Consider the following 25252-nt stretch of genomic DNA (forward strand, 5'->3'; position numbering starts at 1 on the left):
CTGAAGGCGTGTTGGGCTGCCGGGACCAGAGATCGGTCACCAGCTCTGCTCTCCGCAGCCTACACACTACAAAAATGGTCGCCTGGTTGGCGGCCGGGACTCCTACTTTTTAAGCATGATTAAAAACCAGGAGATCCGACAGGTGACCAGGATTGGGTGTGCAGGTCGGTCGGCGGAGGGTACACACCTATCCAATGTCAGGTAGACAGCTTTTACAAGGACTTGTTTATCCATTCTGAATATTGACATTCCAGAGTCATCTGTGCTATATTTATCAAATAAATAAAACTGTCAGTTTTATGGTAAACACACCTCGTGATTTCTAATACAAACCTAACAATAGAGAAGACCTAATTTCTACTGACTTCCAATACAGAATGTATGCCCCAGGCGTTCAAACGAACAGGCACAACTAAGTTTCTCCAACCACTCCCCCGTTACCACCCCCAAATGCTCATGGGCTGTCACTCACTCTGCAATGGATTCCACAGTGCGTCCATAATTGCAATGAGATCGCCATGCATGCGCAGTATGCAACAATTGGCCTAACCATGCTGAATAATTGCCCAATATTCCATGGTGAAGGGCACTGTTGCAGTGGCGTAACTAGGGCAGTGCGAGCGTGGGGGGGCGCCGCCGGCCATGGTACCGGCCCGCCGCAGTTAGCCTGTGTAGCGCCAACCGCAGTGTGTGCGGTCAGCGCTGCACATTTACACAGGACCGGCGCTAGGCTTCCCAGCGCCGGTCCTGTGCTGCACAGCAGAGCCCCTTCCCTCCCCCTGAGCGCTTGCCCAATAGCGCCAGGAGAAGGGTGGCAGGCGGGCGGGCCCAAGCTGTGCTAACACACACATCGCCACCAGCGCTGGTGGCGATGTGTGTGTTAACCAGCAGCCAATGAGAGTCAGACGACTCTCTTTGGCTGCTGCTGCTACTGCACACACATCACCGCCGAGCGGCAGCGATGTGTGTGTGAATCAGCAGCCAATGAGGTCAGACAGACTCTCTTTGGCTGCTGCTGCACACACATCACCGCCAGCGCTGGCGGCGATGTGTGTGTTAAAAAGCAGCCAATGAGAGTCAGATAGACTCTCATTGACTGCTGCAGCCACAGCGCCCACTACCAGAGTTGGCTCCCTTCCGGCTCCTGCAGTGGGTAATGGGAGAGCGTCATGACGTCTCTCCCATAATGCAGAACGCGGCAGCCCGGAAGGATTGACTGTATAGGGGGGACTACTACTGGGGGGCCACTACTGGGGACTACTACTGGGGGGACTACTACTGGGGTCACTGCATCAAGGGGGACTCCTACTGGGGCACTATATAAGGGGCTTACTACTGGGGGCACTGCACAGGGGGGACCACTACAGGGGGCACTGAAAAGGGAGAACCACTACAGGGGGCACTGCATAGGGGGGATAACTACTGGGGGCCTGCATAAGGGGGGGATCACTCCTGGGGGCATTGTATAAAGGGCACTGCATATGGGGGATCACTACTGGGGGGATGCATATGGGAGATCACTACTGGGGGCATTGTATAAGGGGAACTAATGGCAGGCTGCATAAGGGGGACTACTACAGGGGGAACTGTGTAAGGGGCACTACTGTAGGCCTGAATAAGAGGGACCACAACTGGGGGCACTGCATAGGGGGGACTTTGGAAGGGGCACTGCATTAAGGTGCAAACAGAAAGAAATGTTCCCAGTGACAATAAAGGGGTGTGTGTCATGTTGACACGCCCCATTTTTCAGTGCCCCTTGTGACCAAGCCCATTTTTCGCCGGGGGGGCTCCATTTACAAATTTGCCCTGGGCTCCAAATACCCTAGTTACGCCACTGCACTGTTGTCATGCACATGTATCATTTATCTTAGTCCTGAGTACTGCACCTTTTGCATTGTTTACATCCATAGTTGTGAGGACACTGGCCATAGCTTTATAGATTTTACCTGGGTTTATAGACCTGTGTTATATATATCTACCCCCAGCTAGGGGTTAGGGCAGTTTAAAATAAACTGTGAAGTGAGTATTAGAAGACGGAATATCTTTTTTTTTAATTATCTTTGCAACCAATGAGATTTGATTCCCATAGGAATATAAGCAGCCTGCCAGAAACCTAGGTATTATAAAGTGCTTACCTTCAGAAAGTGCAATTGTATGGTAATGTCCACAAGATATCTGTATTATTTTTATGTCGGAGAGCCCGGTTGTTCTTCTGCAATATAAAATATAGAAAATAAAAACAAAACGTTAACTAAAAAGTGTTCCGTTGGCAGTACAACAAGGGACTGATTCTGATGTGGTGAAAAGTAAAGAAAAAAAATGAACTCTGGACCTGGACAACTGATGTTGTGTACTTACCTACTCTTCTGGGATGTCTGGCAGACTGCTGAATTTTTGGGCAGTCCCCCGGACTCCTAGAAGAGTGGGTGGTTCTGTTATACCGCATCCCACCCACTTCCTAGTGAAGTTGGGAGTAGAATACCGGGAATTGCAAGTCCATAGCGAGGGGGCGGAGCCAATATGATGGGATCCTATAACAATTGTGTTATTTTAGCCTCACAACCCCCCCCCCCTTCCCCCACGGCTGTCCGATTCGCTGCATTATGCTGTGACAGGTGTGGGGCCCAATGACGTGTAGAGTCCGCCCCCATCCCCAGAGTGATCACCTGTAAGTATGCAATGTGTCAGTATGCAATGTTGCAATACAGAGATGCAAATATGTTTATTAGTTTTGCAGGCATGGTAAATACTGCCAGCTTTTGCTTGTACCCCACAAATGCTGTGCAGCTTTATTTCTACACTGCAATTCACATCTCACTTTGGACACACCCTTCCCAACTTTAAATCTATCTGCAAATTTTAAATCTCTCCCACCTGCTGTAAAACATGGTTTTGCCAAGGTGCAAAGGGCGAGATTCAGACCCGGATCGCAATTGACCAATTTTATTCTGTGCCGAAGCCGCAATGCGCATCTGCCGCCATGGTGCTGCAGCTCCATTCACAGTGTGGAGTTAGCCGCAGCCTGAATGACAGGCTGAAGACAATTTGGGGCAGAGACGGGGAATGGCTTTGAAAATGGAGGCGTCATCTATGTTTGTGGGGTGTGTCGAAGCCAGCGACTGCTTACCTGGACTCCCCCTAATGTGGGAATCTCCCAGAGGTTTTCGGGAGGGTAGGCAAGTATTTATTAATATATTTGCATATGCATAACCCACACAAATTTTACCTTTTGTAATAAAATTTTAATAAAATACCGTTAGTCTGTTTACTCCATCAGGTGCCTTTTCATCAACACTAAAATAACATTTTTAAGGACATTTTCCCTAACTAGCGTTATTTTAGCATTCATGAACACACTTAGCACAGGAGATATCACTGATATCTCCTTGCTAAGTCCCTCTGTGTTAATATCCACACTCCCCATACATTAGTATGGGGATATGGAAATTATGGTATTCATCAAATTCCGAAAATTATGTATTTTTGGAATTTGATGGTGTTACTATTCGCCACTGTGAGGTGGCGTATAGTAGGTAACACTTACCTGCTTCCAGCTGGGCAAGTCCCCCGGGGTCTTCCTTCGTCGCTCTGGGCTCCGTCTGCTATGCTGTCATGTGTTCTCCCCAGCAGAACACAATAAAGTTTAGAAAAAAAAAAAGTTTTTTTTTTCTTTCTAAACTACTGAGGGGAGAACACGTGATGGCATAGCAGACGGAGTGTGAGGCTGCTGCGCGGACAGGTAAGTGCTGAAGGGGGGGAGGTGAGCGGGGGGAGGGGGGGGCAGGTGAGCAGAGGGGGGGACACAAACTTACCGCAGGTTTAGGCAGTGCTGCGCATGCGCTGGGTTAACGAATTTAACAGCGCATGTGCAGCACTGTTTCCAGCTGCGGTAAGTTAGTGTAGATAGGGATAATTATCTATTTCCCGAAAAGCTGTCATCGCAAAAATGACAGCTTTTCAGAATAGATAATTATAGGGAGGAGGAATGATGAATTCCTCTGGTAATTAGGTAGAACTCCATGCGAGCTCTAAACCTAATTACCTCCAAAGTTTAGGTATGATGAATAGGCCCCTCAGACATGGAAAATAAAATGTAGCCCAAAATGGATGAAAAAGTTATAGCAAGAAAGTGAACTAAAAACAAATGTGTATTTTTTTCCTAACCACCTCCAAAAAAACACTTTATGGTCCTTGCTTCAACATTAACTTATCACTCCAACACAACAAAAAGCAGGATACTACACAATAAAATCTGTCCTTGAAAATGATGCTGCATTTTGTTTTTGATAGTTTTCACCATCTTGAATGAAACACATACACGTGACAATTACAATAAGTTTTGCTACCAATCTTGCTTCATAAATGAGTGCACAAATCTATGCCACTTATGGCTCAGTGGGGGCGATTAAATTGTTTTTACGAAGTGAAAATTAATGATTGCCCATTGTTACAATTCAATTGTTCTGGACTCTCATTAATTATCGCCCTCTTCGCCCCTATGAGACCGGGTTTAGCCGTGTAAAACCCATTTAAAGTTCTGGTTAGGGTGCGCTAACTGCGGTTAGCACACCCTAACCAGGGGGTTTCTCACACATTTCTGCTCGCACCCTCAGGAGGTTATCATGCCCTGATGGAGCAACAATTGAATTGCTCCCTCGGGAGTCTTAAAAAAAAAATAAAAGCCACCACCAAAAGAAATGAATTGCTCCCAATGTGTGTAAATGGGTGGTAAAGGAGCATTCACATATACAAGGTCGTATCAATAATGGGAGCAGGGTGTGAGATGTCCATGGAGACCCACATTGCACACCCTACAGCCATATATAGTTATACACGGCGCGTGCAGTCACGTAAAATGTGGCGTGGTTACATCTCAAGGGTGCATGATCTCACTGCAAGCCCCTGTCTCCTAGTATCCGGACCGGCCCATCAGGCCATTGGCCCTTATAGCATTTGCCAAAAGTGACAAATGGCTATACTTACCTCTCCGCAGTCTTCAAAGGCAGGTGCTACAGATCAGCAAAAATCACAGGGAAAATGGTGGCGGCCATGTGTAGTACAGATGTGTAGTACAGATGTCCACGGTAATAAGGTGCGAGCGTCATTTTCCGGAGACCCGCACAGTACATTCTGGCACAGAGCCAGAATCTACTGCTCTGCTTAAGAGGAGGGGGTCTGCACTGAGTCTGCACACGGGCCTTCTCCGCTCTTAAATTGCCCCTGCGCACATAAGTTTAGTGAGGGTATGTCAAGAACCTCTAGAACATGCGTATACAGAGATGTATCCATTTACACGGCAGCCAGTAGCAGGGGCTTCTTTTCAGATCTATCTCATGCCTGCGGCGGCCAGCTCCGCCCCCATCCCTCCTCCCAGCTCCACCACACTCACCACCACACGAGAGGAGTCTTCATGCCAGCGGTGCTTGTCAGCGCTCCAGTTGGTCCCTCTGTACCATCTGTCTTCTGTTTTTGATGGGACACTTTTCTTCTGCTGCTCCAGTTTTCAGAGAATCTTTGCAGCCTGTCATCATGCTGCACATGCATAGCTTGAAGACAGACTGAAGAATATAGGAAAACCAAAGCAGCAGAAGAAAAGTCTCTCACTTTCGAAAAGCTGACTCCACAGAAAGAGAAGCTATTTGGAAGTTATCCTTTAGATAAAGAGGCATGATGAATGCCTCTGAAAGGTTCTTTGACCTCACAGTGAGTTCAAAACAGAATTATCACTATTGATAACAATGCCTTGACGAATAGGCCCCTAAATACATAAAAATGTAAAATTTGCATCATTTTGTGAGAAGACTAGAAATACAATTTTGATACTTAAGATTTATGGCCAACTATGCAGCTGGTCATCATCATCGTGCTGCCATTATGATGGGCCTATTTTTAGGTGGAGGCTTGGAGCTGTAGCTCCATCCTCCCCATTGTTAGTCTGGACCTTCCTGCAGTGTTACCTTCCATGGAAGTAAACTAGTGACATAAGATATTTTGTTCATGGGGTACAACACAAAAGGCTATTTGCTGCCTTGCTTATACAATTATAAAGGAAATGGATTCAGTATGACTGACCGCCGGCCACATAGCCGGCGGTTCAAATCTCGACAGCGGCATCCCGGCAGCAGTGAAAATCCCAATCGTCAGGCAAGTATTTTCTACCCTATTCTACCCCCTAACCCTAACCCTCCTTTAGGGGTGCCTAACCCTAACCATCCCCCCCCCGAGTGCCTAACCCTAATCCCCCCTCTAAATGCCTACACCCAAGCCCCCTGGGGGGGTGCCTAACCCTAAGTCCCCCCCGGGAACCCTAAACCTAACCACCCCCCACCCCCACCCCCGTGGCTGTCCGCGCCCGGCTTACCCTCAATCGGTAAGTCGGGTGTCGGGCTCCCGGCGCAGGTATAATGACATTTAACCCCTTGCCGGGATTAGACAGTCGGCTTCCCGACTGCTTCCCAAGGAAATACATGAGGGCAGAGTAATGTTGAGGTCTTTCACCAGAGTAAATTTATCTTTGTGAACCATCTTCTCTGAACCTATGCTCCCGACTCTATAGGATTATTGCATATGTTTTGACCTCTACTTTTATGTATTTTAATAATTGTCGCTGGAACACTACTCTTTTGGCTCTTATCTGTATAGCTTCCAAGTGCCCTGTGCCCCTTCTGCCCCCTGAGCTCATGACGGCGGGGCGCTAGCTCAGTCAGGAGGCTCCAAGCGACTATACATACAGACGGGAGAGTGTATGGTATGCTCACAGCTTCCAACGGATGTTCCGGATGGCACTGACGCAGTAATACTGGCTACAGGGTGCCATTCCAGGCACCCCGATAGCCAGAAGCAAGGGCCATGGGGCAGCAACGGTGCCACCCACAGAGCCCTGCGCTCTGTGCGGTGGCATTGGTTGTGCACACCTAGTTATGGCCCTGGCTGTGACTGTGAGGACTAACCTGCTGGATCTTATCCCCTATCGATTATCTGGATGCTTCTACACTCTCGTATACAGTACTTAGTGAGCAAGAACTTTCTTTCGACTACTTCTGGAATCCACCAGTTGGTCTATACAAAAGCAATTTGCAGCAATTTAGGCAGCAGGCATAGCCAATGCATTCCACCTTGATTGATCTACCATCCACAGCAAAAATCTGTTCCTTTGCAAAGACCCATGTTAGTGTACAGATCTGTGCATAATGATATACAACCAGGCACAGTGGGCACCAAAAAATTTACAGCTTCTTAAATGACTCCCATTGACATACTTTGGAAGCAAACAGGTATCTATGATTACAGTTAATAAAATCGTAGTTTACCTTGGACTAGGAGTTTTCTGAGGAAGTTTTCCTGACCCAAGTTGTCCATGTGTTCCTTCGCCCCAGGTATATACGTTGCCTTCATTACATATTGCCACAGAGTGGTTTGACCCACAGCTCACAGCAACAATAGTCTGGGCTTCCAGTGCATGGATTTGTTCTGTCATGAAGCAAAGCACACAGCATTTCATCGGAACATGCATAGAAAGTGGTTGCAGATACTCCAGCATATAAATAGGGTTAAAGCTCTCAAATCAATTACAATACACACCTGGCACTGAGGGAAAACTTTTGTTCTTCTTTGAGCCTATAGCACTGATTATTTTAATTTGGTAACTAGGGGCAGGACCAGATTAACAATGGGGCAGATGGAGCTACAGCTCCAGGCCTCCACATAACAGGCCCTTCATCATGACAGCATGATCAGGGGCGTATTTATAATGGGTGCAGGGTGTGCGATGCACACGGGCAGCTGGGTCCTGGAGGGGGGCACCCATATTATACCTTGCACCCATATTATACTTACCTCTCTGGAGTCCCACGTCGGCGCCAGTGTCAGCGCTGTAAAAACGCCTGGAAAATGGCCGCCGTGACCATTTTCCCGTCGTTTTGCGCATGCACAGTACAGGGAAAATGGCCACCGCTGACCATTTTCCCAGTGACCTGTGCATGCGCTATAGACTCTGGGCACGCTCTAGTGCCTAGAGTCTATCAGTGTGGAGCTGGCCGGACTGCGCTCAGTGTGCCGCCGGACTGAGAGGAGGGGGCCCATGACAGAGACTGCACACAAATTCTACTCCAATTGCCCTTTAGTAAATTTAGGTGATACTAAAATAATGTGAAACGGGTCTGAAAACACCCTTTTTCACTTTATTTTAGTAAAAATAATTTTAATAAATAGAGCCCTTAGGGAGAAATTGGGGGTGGGATGCATCAAAGCCAAAGCGAGGCAGAGGAGAATTAAGACCGGCATACATACAGAACCATACATATCATGGAAGTAGAGCCAGACTGGTTACCAAGGAAACACCCCCGCAGACAGGTGCATCAGGGTGGGTGTCCAGTGTACCCTATGGAGTAGAAGAAAAAAACTTAACAGGTAAGACATAAGTCAACTTTTCTTCTTCTGCAACTAGGGGGCACAGGGACAATTCTGGGAAGTCCTAAAGTTGTTCCCTATGGACGGGGACACTTTTGAGCTGCAATGAGAACAGAACACCTGAAGGCGGCATTCGAGATCGCAAAAATATCAAAAGCATAAAATCTGATAGACGACCATGTGGCAGCCTTACAGAGGTGTTCTGCAGAAGCCCCACAGTAGGCTACCCACGAAGTATCCACTGACTGGGTGGATTGGCCGTCACCACGGCAGGGGCAGGTAGGTTCACCAAGGAGTAAGCCTGGTGAATGGTAAATTGTAGCCAGTGTGCTAAGGTCGGCTTAGTAGCTGGCCAGCCCTTTGTTACAAGCCGCCGCTGCGTCTTGTTGGACAGTGCCCCGGGCAGTTCTCTCAGGCCCGTTGCTAGGAGACATGGACGCCGCGCTGCTACTCCGTGAAGTCCTCCTACCTTACTGCTCCATCACTTCCTCCCTTCACCAATTGGATCTTCTACCTTTTTTACCCCAGCTGGTTCTCTGCTCTGATGCCGGCTATAGCGTTCAGTACGTAGCTTCCGGTTCCTGTGAGGGAGTTCATGTTCCTGTATGTTCCAGCTCCTCGTGTCCAGCGTGTATCTCAACTGTCTCTGCTGCACTTCAGCATCTGTGTGGACTATCTGTTAGTAACCACAGCAGTCTCTGTCGTACCAATGTGAACTATCTGCTAATTACATCAGCAGCCTCTGCCGCACTTCAGTGTCTATATGGACTTTCTGCTAGTACACCACAGCAGTCCCTGCCGCACTTCATTGTCTGTATATACTTCCTATTACTAACATCACAGAAGTCTCTGCTGCACTACAGTGTCTGCGTGGATTCCCTGCTATACTTCAGCCCTCAAGGCTGCTACCAGCCAAGTATAACTCAGCCGTCAAGGCTGCAATCAGCCAAGTACACCTCAGCCCTCAAGACTGCAACGAGCCAAGTATACCCCAGCCCTCAAGGCTGCAACCTGGCCCATCAGGCCAAACTCCAGTCAAGTACACTCCAGTCCTCAAAGCTTATTATTTGACTCCTCATCGATTCCTCAAAGCTTCTTTATCAATTGACTCTTTAAAGCTTCTTCATCAATAGACCCTCAAAGTTTCTTTATAAATCTATGCACACCTCTAATGATGAACTTCCTGTGAATCTTCCCAGTGATTCAAAAAGACCCTTATTGTTAAAATCATACAAAACAAATAGAGACTTCATCTTACAAAACCTCTAAGTCCTTTTGACATACAAATGGAGAGCCCTCACCACATCCAACGAAGCCACAAGGTGAGATGGATCCGAAGACTGAAATTCAGGAATCACTATTTCCTGATTAATATGAAAATGGGACACTACCTTGGGAAGGTAGCCTAAGCAAGTCCTTAAGAACACAAGAAAAGGAGAGCGACATGAGAGAGTGCTGAAATCAGATACCCTCTGAGCCCACGTAATGGCTAATAGAAACCGTTTTCCACGTGAGCCGACGCAAGTCGACTGACTGCAATGGCTCAAATGGAGCTGACTGGAGAGCTCAGAGAACTAAAGAAAGATCCTAGAGAGCCACAGGAGTAACAAACGGTGGCTGTACGTGGAGAACTCCCTGGAAAAAAAGTGTGCACCTCAGGAAGCAGAGCTATCTGTCTTTGAAAAAGGACAGACAAGACAAAAACCTGGACCTTCAAGGATGAGAGCCGAAGGCCCAAATCCAGACATGTCTACAAAAAAGAAAGGAAAGGAGGAAAGACCTGGGGTTTAAACCCCTATTCAAATACCAAGAAAAATAGGTATGCCAAACCAGATGATAGATACGAGCTGAAGTTTCCTTGCTTGCAGCATGGTCCTAACAACCCTCCTGGAGAATCATTTCACTCTTAAGATGGACGTCTCAAAAGCCACCCGGTAAAAGCGGGATGGGCTGGATCCGGATGGAAGCAGGGGTCCTAAGACAGAAGGTCCATCCGTAGTGGAAGGTGCAGTGGGGCATCTATGGACAGGCCCAGTAGATCTGCATACCTCACCCTCCGGGGCCAATCCGGAGCCACTAGGATCAGAGTGCCTCCTTCCAGCTTGAACTTGTGAAGGACCCGAGGAATCATGTAGATCGGAGGGAAGACACAAATTAGTGGAAAAATCTAGGCAACTGCCAGTGCATCAACCAGGAGAGCTCCCGGATCTGGACTGGACGTCCCCAAAGGAGGTGCTGTGCCTGCCAAGAGAAGTATGTTGTCCAGGTATGGTAAGATTCTAATGCCCTTGTGGCGCTGATGTGCTGCTATGACTTTCGTGAACACCCGAGGGGCCGTGGACAGTCCAAAGTGTAATGCCTGAAATTGGTAGAGTCTGGTTTGGACAGCAAACCTGAGAAAATGTTGAAAATTGGTTTATATAGGGATATGTAAATAAACATCCTGTATATCCAGTGATGCCATAAAGTCCCCTGGTTCCAAAGCTTGAATGATGGACTGCAGGGACTCCATGCAAAATTTAGGAATCCAAAGAAATTTGTTCAGGTGTGTTAAATTGAGGATGGGTTGGAAAAAGCTGTCCGGCTTCTGAACTAGAAATAGATTGCCATAAAAACCAGACCCTTTCTGGGGCAGGGGAACAGGAATAACGACCTCTGAGGTCATGAGAAAATGAATAGGCGCCTCAAGAGCTTCTGCCTTTTCCGGCTGTGTAGGAAGGCCGGTGGACGCTGACGAAAAGCGAGAACGTATCCTTGAGATACCACTCCCCTAATCCAGGCATCTGTTGTGGTCTGCAATCACACTGCCTAAAAATGAAGAAACCGGCCTCCCATTCCAAGGTCCCCTGGGAGGAGGCTCGCCCCATCATGCGGAAGGTTTGTCAGCTGTTTTTAAAACTGGACGTCTGGTGGACCAGGGTTGTTTACCTCTGGGCTTGGAACTTTTAAGAGCAGAACCCTGGGTTCTGGGGAATGGCTGACCTCTGGCCTTACCCTGAGGGCAAAAGGAACAAGATGTCCTGGGTCTCGTAGTGGTGACAGATGGTAAGAAAGCCAATTTGGATGCTGCCAACTTAGTCACGATCTTATCCAATTCAGGACCAAACAGAACGTCACCTGAAAAGAGAAGGTCTTCCAGAGTCTTCACAGATTCTGTGTCCTCTTTTCAGGTGTGCAGCCAGAGAGCTCTTCTGGCAGCCGCTGGCAGAGTCTTTAGAGGTTAAAATCCCAGAATTTATAGATGCTTCGGATAGATAAGAAGCTGCTTCTTTAATATGTGCAACTGTAGTGACTAAGGGTCTGATTCACTACTGATCGCAACTGCGATCACGCAACACAATTAGCCGATTGTTGCGCTCTGCGCATGCATCGCAGTCCGCATGCGCGAACCAGCCACTGCGATCGGGAGTGCGATCGCAGTGACTACACAGACCTATCGCAGAGTGATTGACAGGAAGTGCCATTTGTGGGTGGGGATGGGGGGTGGTCGGTAAAATGCAGGCATGCCAGTGCGTTTGAACGCCATTGCATAGACGTGCATACGCAGCACTCTAGGAATGTACCCTCAGCGACCAGCCCCAGAGGCACAAATATTAGGAAAGTACACTTTCATACAGCACAAACTCAGACCACTCGATGCAGAATATGTGGGCAAAGCTCAACAAAGGAGCCAGGAAAGTAGCGCAGCTGCTGGGAGCAAGATATCAGAAGATACCGGAGTCCTGCTTCACTCTCCGATAATGAGACAGGCTATAGCTAAAATGGACGCGTTGGGGGAGGAGTGAAGGTAAAATGTGCCTCGGACTTGCTGGCCCCTTGGATAAAGCGCGCCCTAGGGGAGGGGCGAACAGGGAAGCACCCGCCTCCCCCCAGCTGGTATAACCCCCAGGGAAATGGCAGCTACTGCAATAAAGAAGCCTCTGCTCCATATCAAAGTCCCTGGTGGTCTAGTGGTGAGCATGGTCAGACCGGGTGCCCCTCACTATTAGCACTGCCGTAGGTCGCCTGCTACGGTGGTGAAACCCGCTGACTTGTGGCTCCCTGCATGCAGGGATCCATCTTACCGGATATTCCCTGATGCGCGCTGCTGCAGCTGGCAGCTACATCCTGTGTAGTCCGCAGCCGAAGACATTGACCCAGTCACCAGTGCTGAGGCCACTGGTGCTGGTGTTGGTGGAGCGGAGGTGGGGGCGTCCTATAGGACGCCTTACACTGCCCAATCTGATAAGCTATAAAAATAAAATAAATTAAACAAACAGTGGGGAACCACCTAAAGTGGCCCCCCTATGAACTGATGCCCAGCTCCTGCTGGCACCAAACTCAAACTGAGGTTCCGTGTCTGGGAGCGGGGTATAGAGGAGAGGAGCCTGGGTTTGTGGGTATTTTGCATTAACTGTTTGGTGCCCAGATTCTCCTCTCCAGGATATACCCAGAGTTGTCCATGTGTCCCCTAGTGGAGGAAGAAGAAATAGTCATTGCATCGGTATGTGAATTAAGGCCTACATTTCGCATATGTACCATGCTCCGCTTGGTCACAATGGGCAAAGCCATCTACAGATGGCGTTGCCTAATAGAATTCTATGGGCTTCTTCTCAGAGTTTTTCCTTGGTCCCTCGACAGATTAGCAGAAGGACACCAGAGGAACTTCTGGATAATAAACCCAGAAGTTCTCACACTGCAAAGGGCAGCTCTTATTCATGGCCGGATTATAGGCGGGGCGGACGGTGCTGTTGTCCAGGAGACCCCACACTGCCACAAACATTCCGGGCCACTCTGAACTAGGGATGAGCGGGTTCGGATTTCTGAAATCCGAACCCCCTGAGCCCCCCCGATCCGAGTCGGGAACCGAGTCCGGCTCGGGTTTTCCCGCCTGACTTGGAACTGAAATCGAGGCAAAACGTCATCATCCCGCCTTGCGGATCTCGCAGGTTTTGGACACCATAAAAGGTCCCCGCGTCGGCACAATTTCTCACTCCAGCTGTGGACAGTGAAGAGGGAGGGTGGGAGCTAGGGCTGGCTGGGCTGTGTTGTGCTGCTGTTGTCAATAGGGGCTGTGGGCCTGATTCAGACCCGGTCGCAAGCGCTGAGCGCTCGCAACTGGGACGATGGTGACCCAGAGCGCATGTGCACGATGGAGCCGGCTCCGTCGTGCGCATGCGCGGGACCCGGATAGCGACGGGCAAGCCGTCGCTCCGGGTCTCGCACCAAAGGGGGCGGGCTGTCGATGTTGAGTGATGGCACGCCCCCTTTGGTGGGCGGGCCGGGGGGGTGGCTGCCCAGACGGAGGTGTTCCCATGAGAACGCCTACCGTCTGGAGGCGGCCCCACTGACAACACATGTCAGTGGGAGAGCTTTCGGCTCTGTTTGAGCCGAAAGCTCTCTGGGGCTTGCTGCAACGAGACCCTACCACAAGGGTCTCGTCGCAAGCCCAATGGTCGTGATGGTCTTGACCATCGCGACCATCTTCCTGGCTGCTCGCTATAGCTGTGGGTGACCACCCACAGCTATGCGAGCGGCCAGGAGGCCGTTCTAAAAAAAAAAGTTCGGCTCTGATTCAGAGCAAGCGACCAGCTCTGAATCAGGACCTGTGTCCACTCAGTCCATAGGGGCTGACTGGGCTGTGTTGTGCTGCTGTTGTCCATAGGGGCTGGCTGGGCTGTGTTGTGCTGCTGTCATATGGGCTGGCTGGGCTGTGTTGTGCAGTCAGTTGTCCACTCCAAAGTCTATAGGGGCTGGCTGGACTGTGTTGTGCAGTGTCCCATAAAGGCTGTAGTCCTAAAGGGGTGCTGTAGTGTTGTCCAGAGGGTGATCTGTCCATCAGGGGTGCTCCCCCAAAGTGTACTCCCAAAAAAAATAAAAAAAATTCTGTGTTCGTGAATTGTGTGCGCAGTAGTCGCACGTGCATCAACAAAGTAGCGCCAAGTGTGCACCTGTGTCATAAATCAAGGGCCGGCTGGCTTGTCCATTAAAGGGTGCTGTAACCCCCAAAGTGCATTCCAAAAAAAAAGAAATGTTTCTGTGTTTGTGAATTGTGTGCTCAGTAGCCGCACATGCATCAACAAAGTAGCAGCGCCAAGCGTGCGCCTGTGTCATAAGTAAAGGGCCGGCTGGCTCGTCTGTTAAAGGGTGGTGTAACCCCCAAAGTGCACTCCAAACAAAATAAAAAAATAATTTATTCTGTGTTTGTGAATTGTGTGCGCTGTAGCCGCACGTGCATCAACAAAGTAGCGCCAAGTGTGTGCCTATGTCATAAATCAAGGGCCAGCTGGCTTGTCCGTTAAAGGGTGCTGTAACCCCCAAAGTGCACTCCAAAAATATATATATATTTTTTTTCTGTGTTTGTGAATTGTGTGCGCAGTAGCAGCATGTGCATCAACAAAGTACTGTAGCGCCAAGCGTGCGCCTGTGTCATAAGTAAAGGGCCAGCTGGCTCGTCTGTTAAAGGGTGCTGTAACCCCCAAAGTGCACTCCAAACAAAATAGAAAAAAATTTTCTGTGTTTGTGAATCGTGTGCACTGTGGTTGCACGTGCATCAACAAAGGAGCAGCGCCAAGCATGCGCCTGTGTCCCATAAGTAAAGGGCCGGCTGGCTCATCTCTTAAAGGGTGGTGTAACCCCCAAAGTGCACTCCAACAAAAATAAAAAATTATTTTCTGTGTTTGTGAATTGTGTGCACTGTGGCTGCACGTGCATCAACAAAGGAGCAGCGCCAAGCGTGCGCCTGTGTCCCATAAGTCTGTTAAAGGGTGGTGTAACCCCCAAAGTGCGCTCCACAAAAAATAAACAATTCTTCTCTTTTTCTGTTTTTGTGACTTGTGTGCGCTGTAGCCGCACGTGCATCAACACAGTAGCAGCGCCAAGCGTGCGCCTGTGTCATAAGTCAAGGGCCGGTTTGGACATCTGGTCTGGACTGAAGGACATGCCAACAATTTCTGACATGTCTACTGTCACTGCATATGATACTGTCACCACTGACAGAATGGTGGAAGATTACATTGGTGACAGCATCCAAGTAGGGATGTCAGACAGTCCGTACCTGTAATGGCAGGAAAAAGAAGCAATTTGGAGGCCCCTGTACAAACTGGCTCTATTTTACCTGAGTTGCCCCCCCCTCCAGTGTGTACTCCGAAAGAGTGTAGAGTGCAGCCGGGAACCTTGTCAGCGAAAGGGGTAGGAGGTTGCTTCCACAAAATGTGTAGAAGATGATGTTCATAAAAATGAATTGTCAACTCTTCCAGGGACACCAGCCTCCAGAACGTACAGAGGGACCTGTGGTGGTGGTGGATTCCAGCAGGGTCGAATTAATACTCTGTGAGGATGAGGATGTACACAACACTGAAGAGGGTGAAGAATTGGTGGATGAGGAGGATGACATCTTGCCTCCGTAGAGCCAGTTTGTGCAGGGACAGATCTCACTCTCTCTCCCCTCTCCATGAGTGGCATGTACTAAAGGGGAAAATGAGGTAATACCCCCGAAAATGCAGTATTCTGGGGTTTTACTGCATTCCCCCATGTACAAAGCACTAGAATGTTTTGTCCTTATGGGTAACGCCATATTCAGGTGGCGTTACCCCATACAAGCTTATGGGCTTCTTATCGGGGCGCTCCCCTTTGGGAGGGATGTGATCGGATCACTCCCATCACCGACTGCAGCTTGCGGCCTTCTGCGCATGCGCAGAAGGACGCCAGAGGGACTTCTGGGTGTTAAACCCAGAAGTCCCTCTGTCTGGAGCCATCGCAAAGGACAGCAGTAATCAGAAGAGCTGTCTTTTGTGATATTCTAGGTATATATCGCGGTAATCAACTGCAGTATGTACCCGAAGACAGTTGGAATGTACCACATCACGGATGTGATGCTTACATCCCACCCTATATCTCACTCCCTCCCCTCTCTCTGTCTGCCCCCCCTCTCTTTCTCTCTCTCTCTCTAACATCCCCACCCAAAATCCTGCATTTGCCCTTAGCAGTGTACTAGATCATATACACTATGCTGCTGGAGTCGGTTCCCAGCAGTGTTGCGGACATGAAGTAGTATACTGCAATCCTTGCCGGTCAGTGGAGAGTCCGGAGACAAGGGGCATAGTAATCGTGTGAGGCCGTAGCAATTTTATCAATGGGGCCCCCACAACTCAGTTGCCCAGGGGCCCCCACAAGCTTTAATCCAGCCCTTCTCTTATTGGAAGAATTGTCCTATGGTTAAATGTTCATGCATACAACATTACTAAACACTGATGTGCATGCCCATATGGCACTGGCCACACCCACAAGGCACTGGTCACACCCTTCTCTGCTTCTCATGATAGGGCTTTGATCAGTTTTAGCCCCAGGCCCACGTGGCATTTAATCCAGCCCTGACTCGGTGGAATATTTAATAGTTTTTCTCTCCCCAGCAATGGTACCTAACACATACTTACCGACTTTTTAGGTCTCTTTTCCGGGAGAAGCTAGGTGAGGAGACACAGCTGGTCTCTTCAGGGGATGGGGACAAGCTCCTAAGGCATTTGGCCCTGCCCCCTCATCTTGGGAACCTGCATCAAATTGCAGAACCACATGGAAGGGACGGGGTTCATTACGCGGTTTTGCATAATTTAGTCCCACCCCCTCCAAATGGAGATGCGATTCCTGGCAATTATCTCCCCATCCTGCTAACTTTTTAGGAAGTGGACGAGTTGCGGGAGATCTGGACACTTCCGGGGGTGTGGGGGGCTACGAGAAAATTTCGGATATTGTGTAATCGTTAATACGGTGTGTGGCATATTGTGTAATGGTCCTTCCCTTAGTGGTGCCTAACCCTAACCTCCCCTCCTAGTGCCTAACCCTAACCTCCCCACGGGAGTGCTTAACCCTAATCCCCTGTTACCGCTCCTTAATCCTAACTCTCCCAGTGGGGGGGGTGCCTAACCCTAACCCTCCCCTCTTGGGTTGCCTAACCCTAACCATCCCCCATAGGGGTGCCTAACCCTAACTCCCCCAAAACCTAACCCTAAACCAGTTTGACTCCCTAAACCTAACCCCCCCCCCCCCGCGGCTAACGCTAAGGGCGCCCCGGACTTACCCCGTTCCGGCTGGCGTTCCGGCGCCAGGATTAAGATAGGCATCAGTTTTTCAACACCTATCTTAAGTGCTTTGCCAGGATTCCGATGTCAGTATTGAAACCGTACATCCCCTGGGGACCATAGAGATGAAGCTGCAGGGACCATATGATTCAGAGGAGCAGTAGACTATAGGCAAAAGGCTATCACTTGCCCCCAGCTGAGAATTCCTAGAGATGCTGGGATGTAAGTGTTACATTGCTGTTGGTGTTATATGACAGGTAACATAGCATATAAGTGTTATTTGATGAGAACTATTAGCCCTATTGCATGCTACATGGATTTAGTCTTCTAATACAAATCACCAGGATATATCTAATTTCTAACAAAAAGTATGGTGGTCACTCATATCAGCCTAATGACCTAGCACAGGCGCTTGTAAAGGGCGGGGTTTACACTGAACACAGAAAAAAAGGGATTTGCCCTCCAGCATACTGCAGCAAAATCAACAAAAATACTTTAATCCTACATGATAATAGAGATTCAGAGGTATTAGTTACATACATTTGAAAATATATGAATAAGCCCCAGGCCATCATCAAGACTCCTCTATACTGGCGTCCCTAACATTAAGGGGTTCACGTCCGAGAAGCAAGGTACCCAAAAAAATTCCAGCCAACGACCATCCCCAGGGCATCACACAAAAAGAGGAAAAAAGGTGATAGTGAAGTGTAAAGAAAAGATGTGTAAAGATAAATCAATAAGTGTTAATGAAATGAGAAAGAATTAAAATGACATAAATAATAAGCAAACAATTAGGAGGGAGGGCTGTAATGGCCAAGCTGCGAGTCGGCAAAAAAGGGGGAGTGGCCTCGCGGGCTGAATCCCCCCTGATGTAATTACTGTGTCAGGTGCAGAGTGCTGCACGTAATGCTACTGTGCAGCACCTGGCTCCTGTCACTGAGAAGGAGTCGGCACTTTGGTGTCACCCCTCGGCGGGTGACACCCGGGTGCGGCCCGCACCCCCCTTGTGACACCACTGATGATATCTGCTGTGTGTCAGGCTGCAAGATGAAATGTCGGTCGGTCCGACACACTTATCTGATCGTGATTGCCCAGCTTTAGAAGCATCATTAAGACCCTGAGTGACTTAGAACAATTCTATTTTGTTTGTACTTGTGCCAGGCATCAAATTATAGTGTAAGCTTGCTGGGCTCACACAGAAAGACAGACATAATTGCACATGAGCAATATTGAAAATAAATATTTTTAAGTCATGTGCATCCGTGTCATGCCTGTCATGTGTGCAGGTATGGGTCAGTACTCTCCTGCCTACATGATTGTTTAGTTGTCATTTTCTATCATATTTGTAGCAAGATCTTCTACATTGCTACATTTTACTTTAATCATTGCTGGGCTTATGTTTGTGATGCTCCCCTTTAGGACACTTCAGGATTTTTTAAAATGTGCGAAATCCACTTCTATATGTTTGATTTCAGTGCAGCTCCTTCTGCTTGTGCAGGTGAATATATTCTCTGCTCAGTGCTGTGTACAGACATTCCTCACTTAACGACCAAGGCCCTCATTCAGAGCCACTCGCTAGCGGCAGTACGCTCGTTCCGAGCGATGTTCGCACATCTGCGCATGCGTACGGATCGTTATACGCATGCGCGAACCAGTCAGTGCGGCCGAAATTCATGTGCTCGCAATATAGCGAATGCCTGCTATTTTGAGTGACAGAATGAGGCGTATGTGGGTGGTAACAGGGGAAGGTGCTTGAAAATGGGGAGTGGAGATCCGAACGCAGGCGTGCTTAAAGGTCAAAACGGGCGTTTTATGGGTGTGCATAATTAATACAGCAGCGTCATTGACCACGTCACTGGGTTATTTTATAGCCAGAACTGCTCGCAAGATTGTGGTAGCAAAAACCAACCACAAGAATAGCGAGCAGTTCATACGCTGGTCGATGTACTCGATTAATCTAATAAATAGCGGACATGACGTATGGTGCGTGCGGCCAGGGGGCGTTTTTAACAAATAAACGAGCGTATGTTTTGCTCGCTCATTCAGACTTAGAGGTGTGAACAGACTGCAATTTGCGAACTGATCATTTGAATAGCCACCCCTTGTTTTTGAACGAACGACCGCAAATAGCGAACGGCTCTGAATCAGGCCCCAAGTTCCGTTCCTACGACTCTGTCGTTAAACGAAATGGTCATTAAGCGAGGAGGTATAGTGGCCGGGAAGCTGGAGTGACACGTGCCTGTGTGTCCCCTTTCGGACGGTCTGTCTTTTTATTTTTTTTGTATCAGCGTAAGCCACAGTTAGCTGGTTGGACCGCCGGTCATAAGTCCGAACGGTCGCTAAACAGGTAGGTCATTAAGTGAGAAATATATTTGTATAAATAATAATATGGCAGATTAGTGAGAATGGCGTATTTGGTGGTGCCCCAAACTAGTGGATATTAGTGGGGTAAGGCATAACTAGGTAGGTGTATGGGCTGCACTTGGCACAGAGGAAAAGGAGAACAGAATAGGGTTCATGCGAGTCTCATATATAATTGGGCAAATGGGAGAGGACGCATGTTATTTTTAATATGATATACAGCTTCTTTGTTCTTTCACTGCACAGAATTGCTTAATCACAATGGGGCTGACGTAGAGTGCAACGCAAGTTGGCAGTAACATTGCGTGTTTGGAACTAAATACAGATATTTGCCCACACGCTGTTGTACTGCCACAATCCGTACGCTTGGCTTCATAGTAGGGATGTGCAGGCTCGGTTCTACTCTGCTTCATAGCCATCATTATTTTCAGTGCACACTTGTACCAGCCCTATACATGGTGCAATAGATCCTCCTGAATATACAGGTGTATTTACACTAAGGCATGACCCTGCATAGCCCCTACTTCCGTGTGATATGCTCTTAATAAACTATATCTACTTGTTACTCATAGAGGAAACAATTACCCTGTAAAATGTTCCGTCCTAGGTCCAGGGAGTATTTTAAATGTCAATTCCCTTGAGCCGCAACAAAATGGAGCACAGCATATAATCGGACATTTACATTAAAGAAATAAAGTATAGCACAATACATTATATTCCTGATTTGTGTTAGTTCTGCCTACTGTTATATGCTCCCCCTTGTAATGCTGTAACTCCACATACTATTGCATGTTGCCTTGACTACTAATAGTGTGCTAATCATGCTAATCATAGTATGTTAGCCCCACCTATTGTTTTTGGTCCCACCCACATGAGGCCACTACAAAAAAAAATTCCACAGACACTTTAAATTCCCAATATGCCCGTGCTGGCAGTGGTTTCCCATTGGAAGCACTATCCACTAATCACAAGGTGTTTTCTCCCATATAGACTGCCAGTCCAGGCTGCGATTAATAGAGAGAGTGCTTACAATAGGAAGCCACTTCTCTGTCTTGCCATCAGCCTTACCCAGCTTCTAGGGGCTGCAGCCGATACAGAGCCTAGAAGTTAATTTTTGTGCGCATGTGCTGGTCCCACCACTGTTTGCACGCATGCACCAGTCATGGCACCTGCAAGATCCATTACGCAGGTGCCTGGATTGTCTGTGTCTGGGATCTCTTGTCATCTCTATTACAGTGTCTCGTCACTAAGGACATTAGTCCTTCTTACTATGCTGCCCCTTCATTGAGGCTGACAAACTAGCTACCCACATTAATGATGCAGCTAAATATCCAATTTATCGCCCATATGGAAAATACCACCTTCATGATAAACACTCCACTTTTTGACCAGGTCTTGGCCCCGTGGTTACTCACGCAAAATTGTTCACTGTACCTCTCAATTCCTTTAAAATTCGCTACTGATGTCCTAAGTTCTTACTCCATCATTTCAGCACATCGCCCTCAAACAATTCCTTTCTACTTTTTTCCTGGACTGTTAGCGGTAGGGATTGCCATCGACAGTCAACAACCATCGATGGTTAAATGCCAATGGCTGATGGTTTTGACATCGATGGCAGAGAGACAATTGTTCTCCGCCATAGATGGTCAAATGAGACCCGATATTTTTTTTTATTTTTTTACCATAGATGGCGTCAGTAGGGATGGACATCGGAAGCCTACCATCAAATGATGGCTGTGCTTCCACCATTGAAACTTTCAATGCGATGGTAACTAATCATCACATCAAAAGAAGGTTAAAACTATTTAAATGACTAGTGGCCAGGGGCGGAGCCTCACTGCACCCCCGAGATGCTGAGATGCTTCCCCCAGGCTCCCCCTAACAATGAATAGATGTCGTGCGCATTGACACGGCATCTATTCTGAGCAGTGGTGTGTGCTTTACCCTTGCAGCCAGCCATCGAAAAGCTGCACCCAATGGTTGGCAACCATCAAATTCCTGGTATTCAATGGGAAAAGTACTTCTATCAAATCAGAAACATCGATGGTTGCTATGTCCATCCCTAGACGTCAGCGGTGACCCCAGTATACCATTCCCACTGTTATTTTGCATTATTTATCCAATGTTACAATTTGCTTTTTATGTGCAAAGCTCGACTCTCCAGGTCCTGTATTGTATTTTATCACCTCTGCGATTATTGTTCACAGTACTAGAAGTCTGCTTAATAAAAAGTTCTAAAACATAATCTATAAATAAATGTATTTGCAACCCTACGGTAGCATTGAAACATGCTTTGTCCTGTAAAGTTAAATGAGCTTACAATATGTCAGCAGTTAGAGCTATGATTAACTGCAGCTAGACTGCAGGAGAAAATGAAAGTGAATCTAGAATCCCAGATTAAGAGGAAACGAAACCTATATCCACAGACACCTAAATAGCTCAATAACAAATACAGGAGTTCAGTTATGTGGTGCATTGCATAACAGAACTCTTTTATAATGACATATGAGTGTGATTTCTTATTTCATGTTTATTCACAGCCAGCAAACCAGAAATATCATATACATCATTATTATTGCTAGGACACTGCTATCAGTCCTAATTTTTGCACTTGTTTTTCAGACTGCTCAATAAACTTAAAGGGGAATATTTACTAAACAGTGAATTTACAAAACCCTTCATTTTATTTTACTCATACTTGGCATTGCTCCCTGATTGCACAATAATCCCTACGGCTACATGCATTGTCTAAAAAAGTATCAGTGTGTTTTCATCAACATGTAGATCTCACTAACTGCTCTGGGGCTCATTTACATGTGGATGTAAGTCAGTTTTATGGCACCTCTCATATGTAGCAGTACACATCTACATTACTAACACACTCATAGGTGCTGCTTTCACAATCTCCCTGAAATGCTTTTTCAAAAATAGGCAAGTATGATTTTACCTATATATTTACACTGCAGGGACGAAAAAGATGTAAAACTGAATTGCAATGCTTTGGTATAGAAACACACACAGCCACATATTCCTACATTATATCTCTCCTTACCTAAGCTACTGATATCAGTCTTTCTGCCCAGTTGTCCGCAAAGGTTCTGGCCACAAGACAAAACAATGCCATCGTCTAGGAGAAAAAGCGAGTGTCTTCTTCCACATGCCACCTTCTGCACACCTGGCTGTCCATGAAAATAGTCATTCTCCTTGAAGTTAACATCGCTTTGTTCTGTGTCAGCAAGACCCAGATGCCCAAAGCTGTTGTTTCCCCAGCAGTACATGAGTGCTGTGCAGTCAGTAATAACAGCTGTGCAGTATGAGGACTGGTGGAGTTCTGTCTGCACACCGATAAAAGGCAGCTCTGAGTGAGTCACATACTGAGACAACATCAGCTGGTCTCCACCTAACAGGGCAAAGTGACATCAATGTAAATGTTTGTGCAGGGTAATTTACGGACTGTAAAATGTACACATCGCATTATTTTATTTTTATTATTTTATTAAGTATTTTAAGTATAAAATACAAAAGTTTGTATGATCAAATACATTCTGTTACTTACAATGCCGCATATCCACTACGCGATTAAACAGAGCGATTGAACGATAATGACATTGTTATCGTTCAATCGCTTGTTAATCGTCCACAAGTTTAATGTCAAAGATGACCAGCAACGTCGTCAGGTTGACCATGTTCAGGGATGATTGATGTGCCTACACTGAACGACTGATCGTTCAGTGTAGGCAGGGCCGCCATCAGGGGGAAACTGTCGGGACTACTGTCCCGGGCCCGGACACACACAGACAGAAAAGGGGGGCCTGGCCCGCTGCCACCATCCGCCCGCCGCCGCTACTGTGGACGAATGAGGGTCAGCCCACTAACACACCTTTGCTTCCTCGTCCCCAATGTGAAAGGAACCGCCGCCCGCCGCGAATGAGGTGCCTGCTATCCACCCCTTCTGGCGATGTAACTTTATTGTAACATTGGCAAAACGGACGGACGCCGGACAGGCCACACCCGTTCATGGCGGGCTCCTTATCTGGCGCACGTGACGTCATTATGTCACCGCGCGCTAATTAAGAAGAGCCGCATCATCACCAGCCTGGCCCTGGAGCAAAAGGGTAAGATTTATATGCTGTCTGGCTGGGGGAGAAGGGGGCTGCAAAAACACTGTGCCGGGCTGGAGAGACTTATATATAGATAATGTGTGCATGAATATATATATAATAAATAAATATAAAAAAAGAAAAAAACACATAATGTCCACACTCACGTCTTATTAAAATACAATGCTGGAGATTGATATAATATATATATATATATATATATATATATATATATGAGTGTGTGTATGTATGTGCATATATATATATTTATTTATATGTGTGTATCTATATATATATATATATATATATATATATACACATATATATATATATACACATATATATATATATATATATATATATATATATGTAGTATCCACGAATTTCTTGGACAAAGGCACTCACTTAAAAAACATAATTTTATTGAGACATATTATTCAAATTTTCCATATAGTTTTTTATTTCAGACACCACTTCATTTGTGTCGACGTTTCGGTCTACAAACAGACCTTTTCAAGACAAGTGTCTGTTGAATATGCATCACAAAAATAGACATCTAGAATAAAACATAAATATAAATCACTGTCATATAACAAAGTCTATCTGGCCCCATTATATTACATATACACATAGAGGAAAATACTACCAACAAACCATAAATCACGTGAAATGAGTATATATAGTTCACCATCAATGAGATAATCGCAGGAAATCAATGTCTATGGATGGACAACAATATATAAATGAAACCATATTACACAATATAGTAAAAACTGGGATACCCATATATCATATCCCCAACACACATATATATATGAACCAATCTATTAAAAGCAAGCAGTATATAATTATAGTCAAACATAAATGGAATTAACATGGAGAATCTCATAGTTATACATAACATGTCAAGATGCCCGTATAGAACATCCCTGAAACTGATGTCCAAATAGATATAAATATAGAAACTAATAAAGAGGATATATATACATTAGCCTACTACTATTAGCCGTTATATAAAAAATCAAGATAAATAACTACCTAACGATAACCACTAGCAGAGAATATGGTGGCAAATATTTACAAACACATAAAGTGGGACCCATGCCGTGACCAATGGTCACTATACCTGTATCAGCATAATCCCAGTTATTCACGCTGCCCGCATGGGTAACGCTGCCCAACACTGACAATCACCAAGATGGAAGTGTCATACTGTCATCTGTGCCCCCTCTAAATACTTCCTCCACTCGTGCTCAAGCAGGCGCCGTCATCAACCCGTGACATATGATCTGATCTGGCGCAGTGGAACTAGGTCATATGACTAAA

At 46.9% G+C, this 25252-nt stretch overlaps 1 protein-coding gene across 3 annotated transcripts in view; it reads right to left on the reverse strand.

Annotated features, from left to right (window-relative positions):
* The window catches only part of LOC148535181 (putative E3 ISG15--protein ligase HERC6), a 157615-nt gene extending 134500 nt beyond the window's left edge, over positions 1-23115 (reverse strand). For all 3 annotated transcript variants that reach the window (XR_015876088.1, XM_088464478.1, XM_088464477.1), the window contains exons 1-3: positions 22879-23115; positions 7311-7470; positions 2136-2212 (exon numbers count right to left, since the gene is read on the reverse strand). Coding sequence is in view for 2 of the 3 variants with exons in the window: in XM_088464478.1 (XP_088320604.1) it covers positions 2136-2212; positions 7311-7470; positions 22879-23104 (463 nt within the window). In the remaining variant the exon portion in view is untranslated. The remainder of the gene's footprint in view (positions 1-2135; positions 2213-7310; positions 7471-22878) is intronic.
* Positions 23116-25252: the final 2137 nt, after the last annotated feature.

This window comes from Taudactylus pleione, unplaced genomic scaffold (assembly GCF_031769625.1).
Source record: "Taudactylus pleione unplaced genomic scaffold, aTauple2 ptg000055l, whole genome shotgun sequence".
Classification (NCBI taxonomy): Eukaryota; Metazoa; Chordata; class Amphibia; order Anura; family Myobatrachidae; genus Taudactylus; species Taudactylus pleione.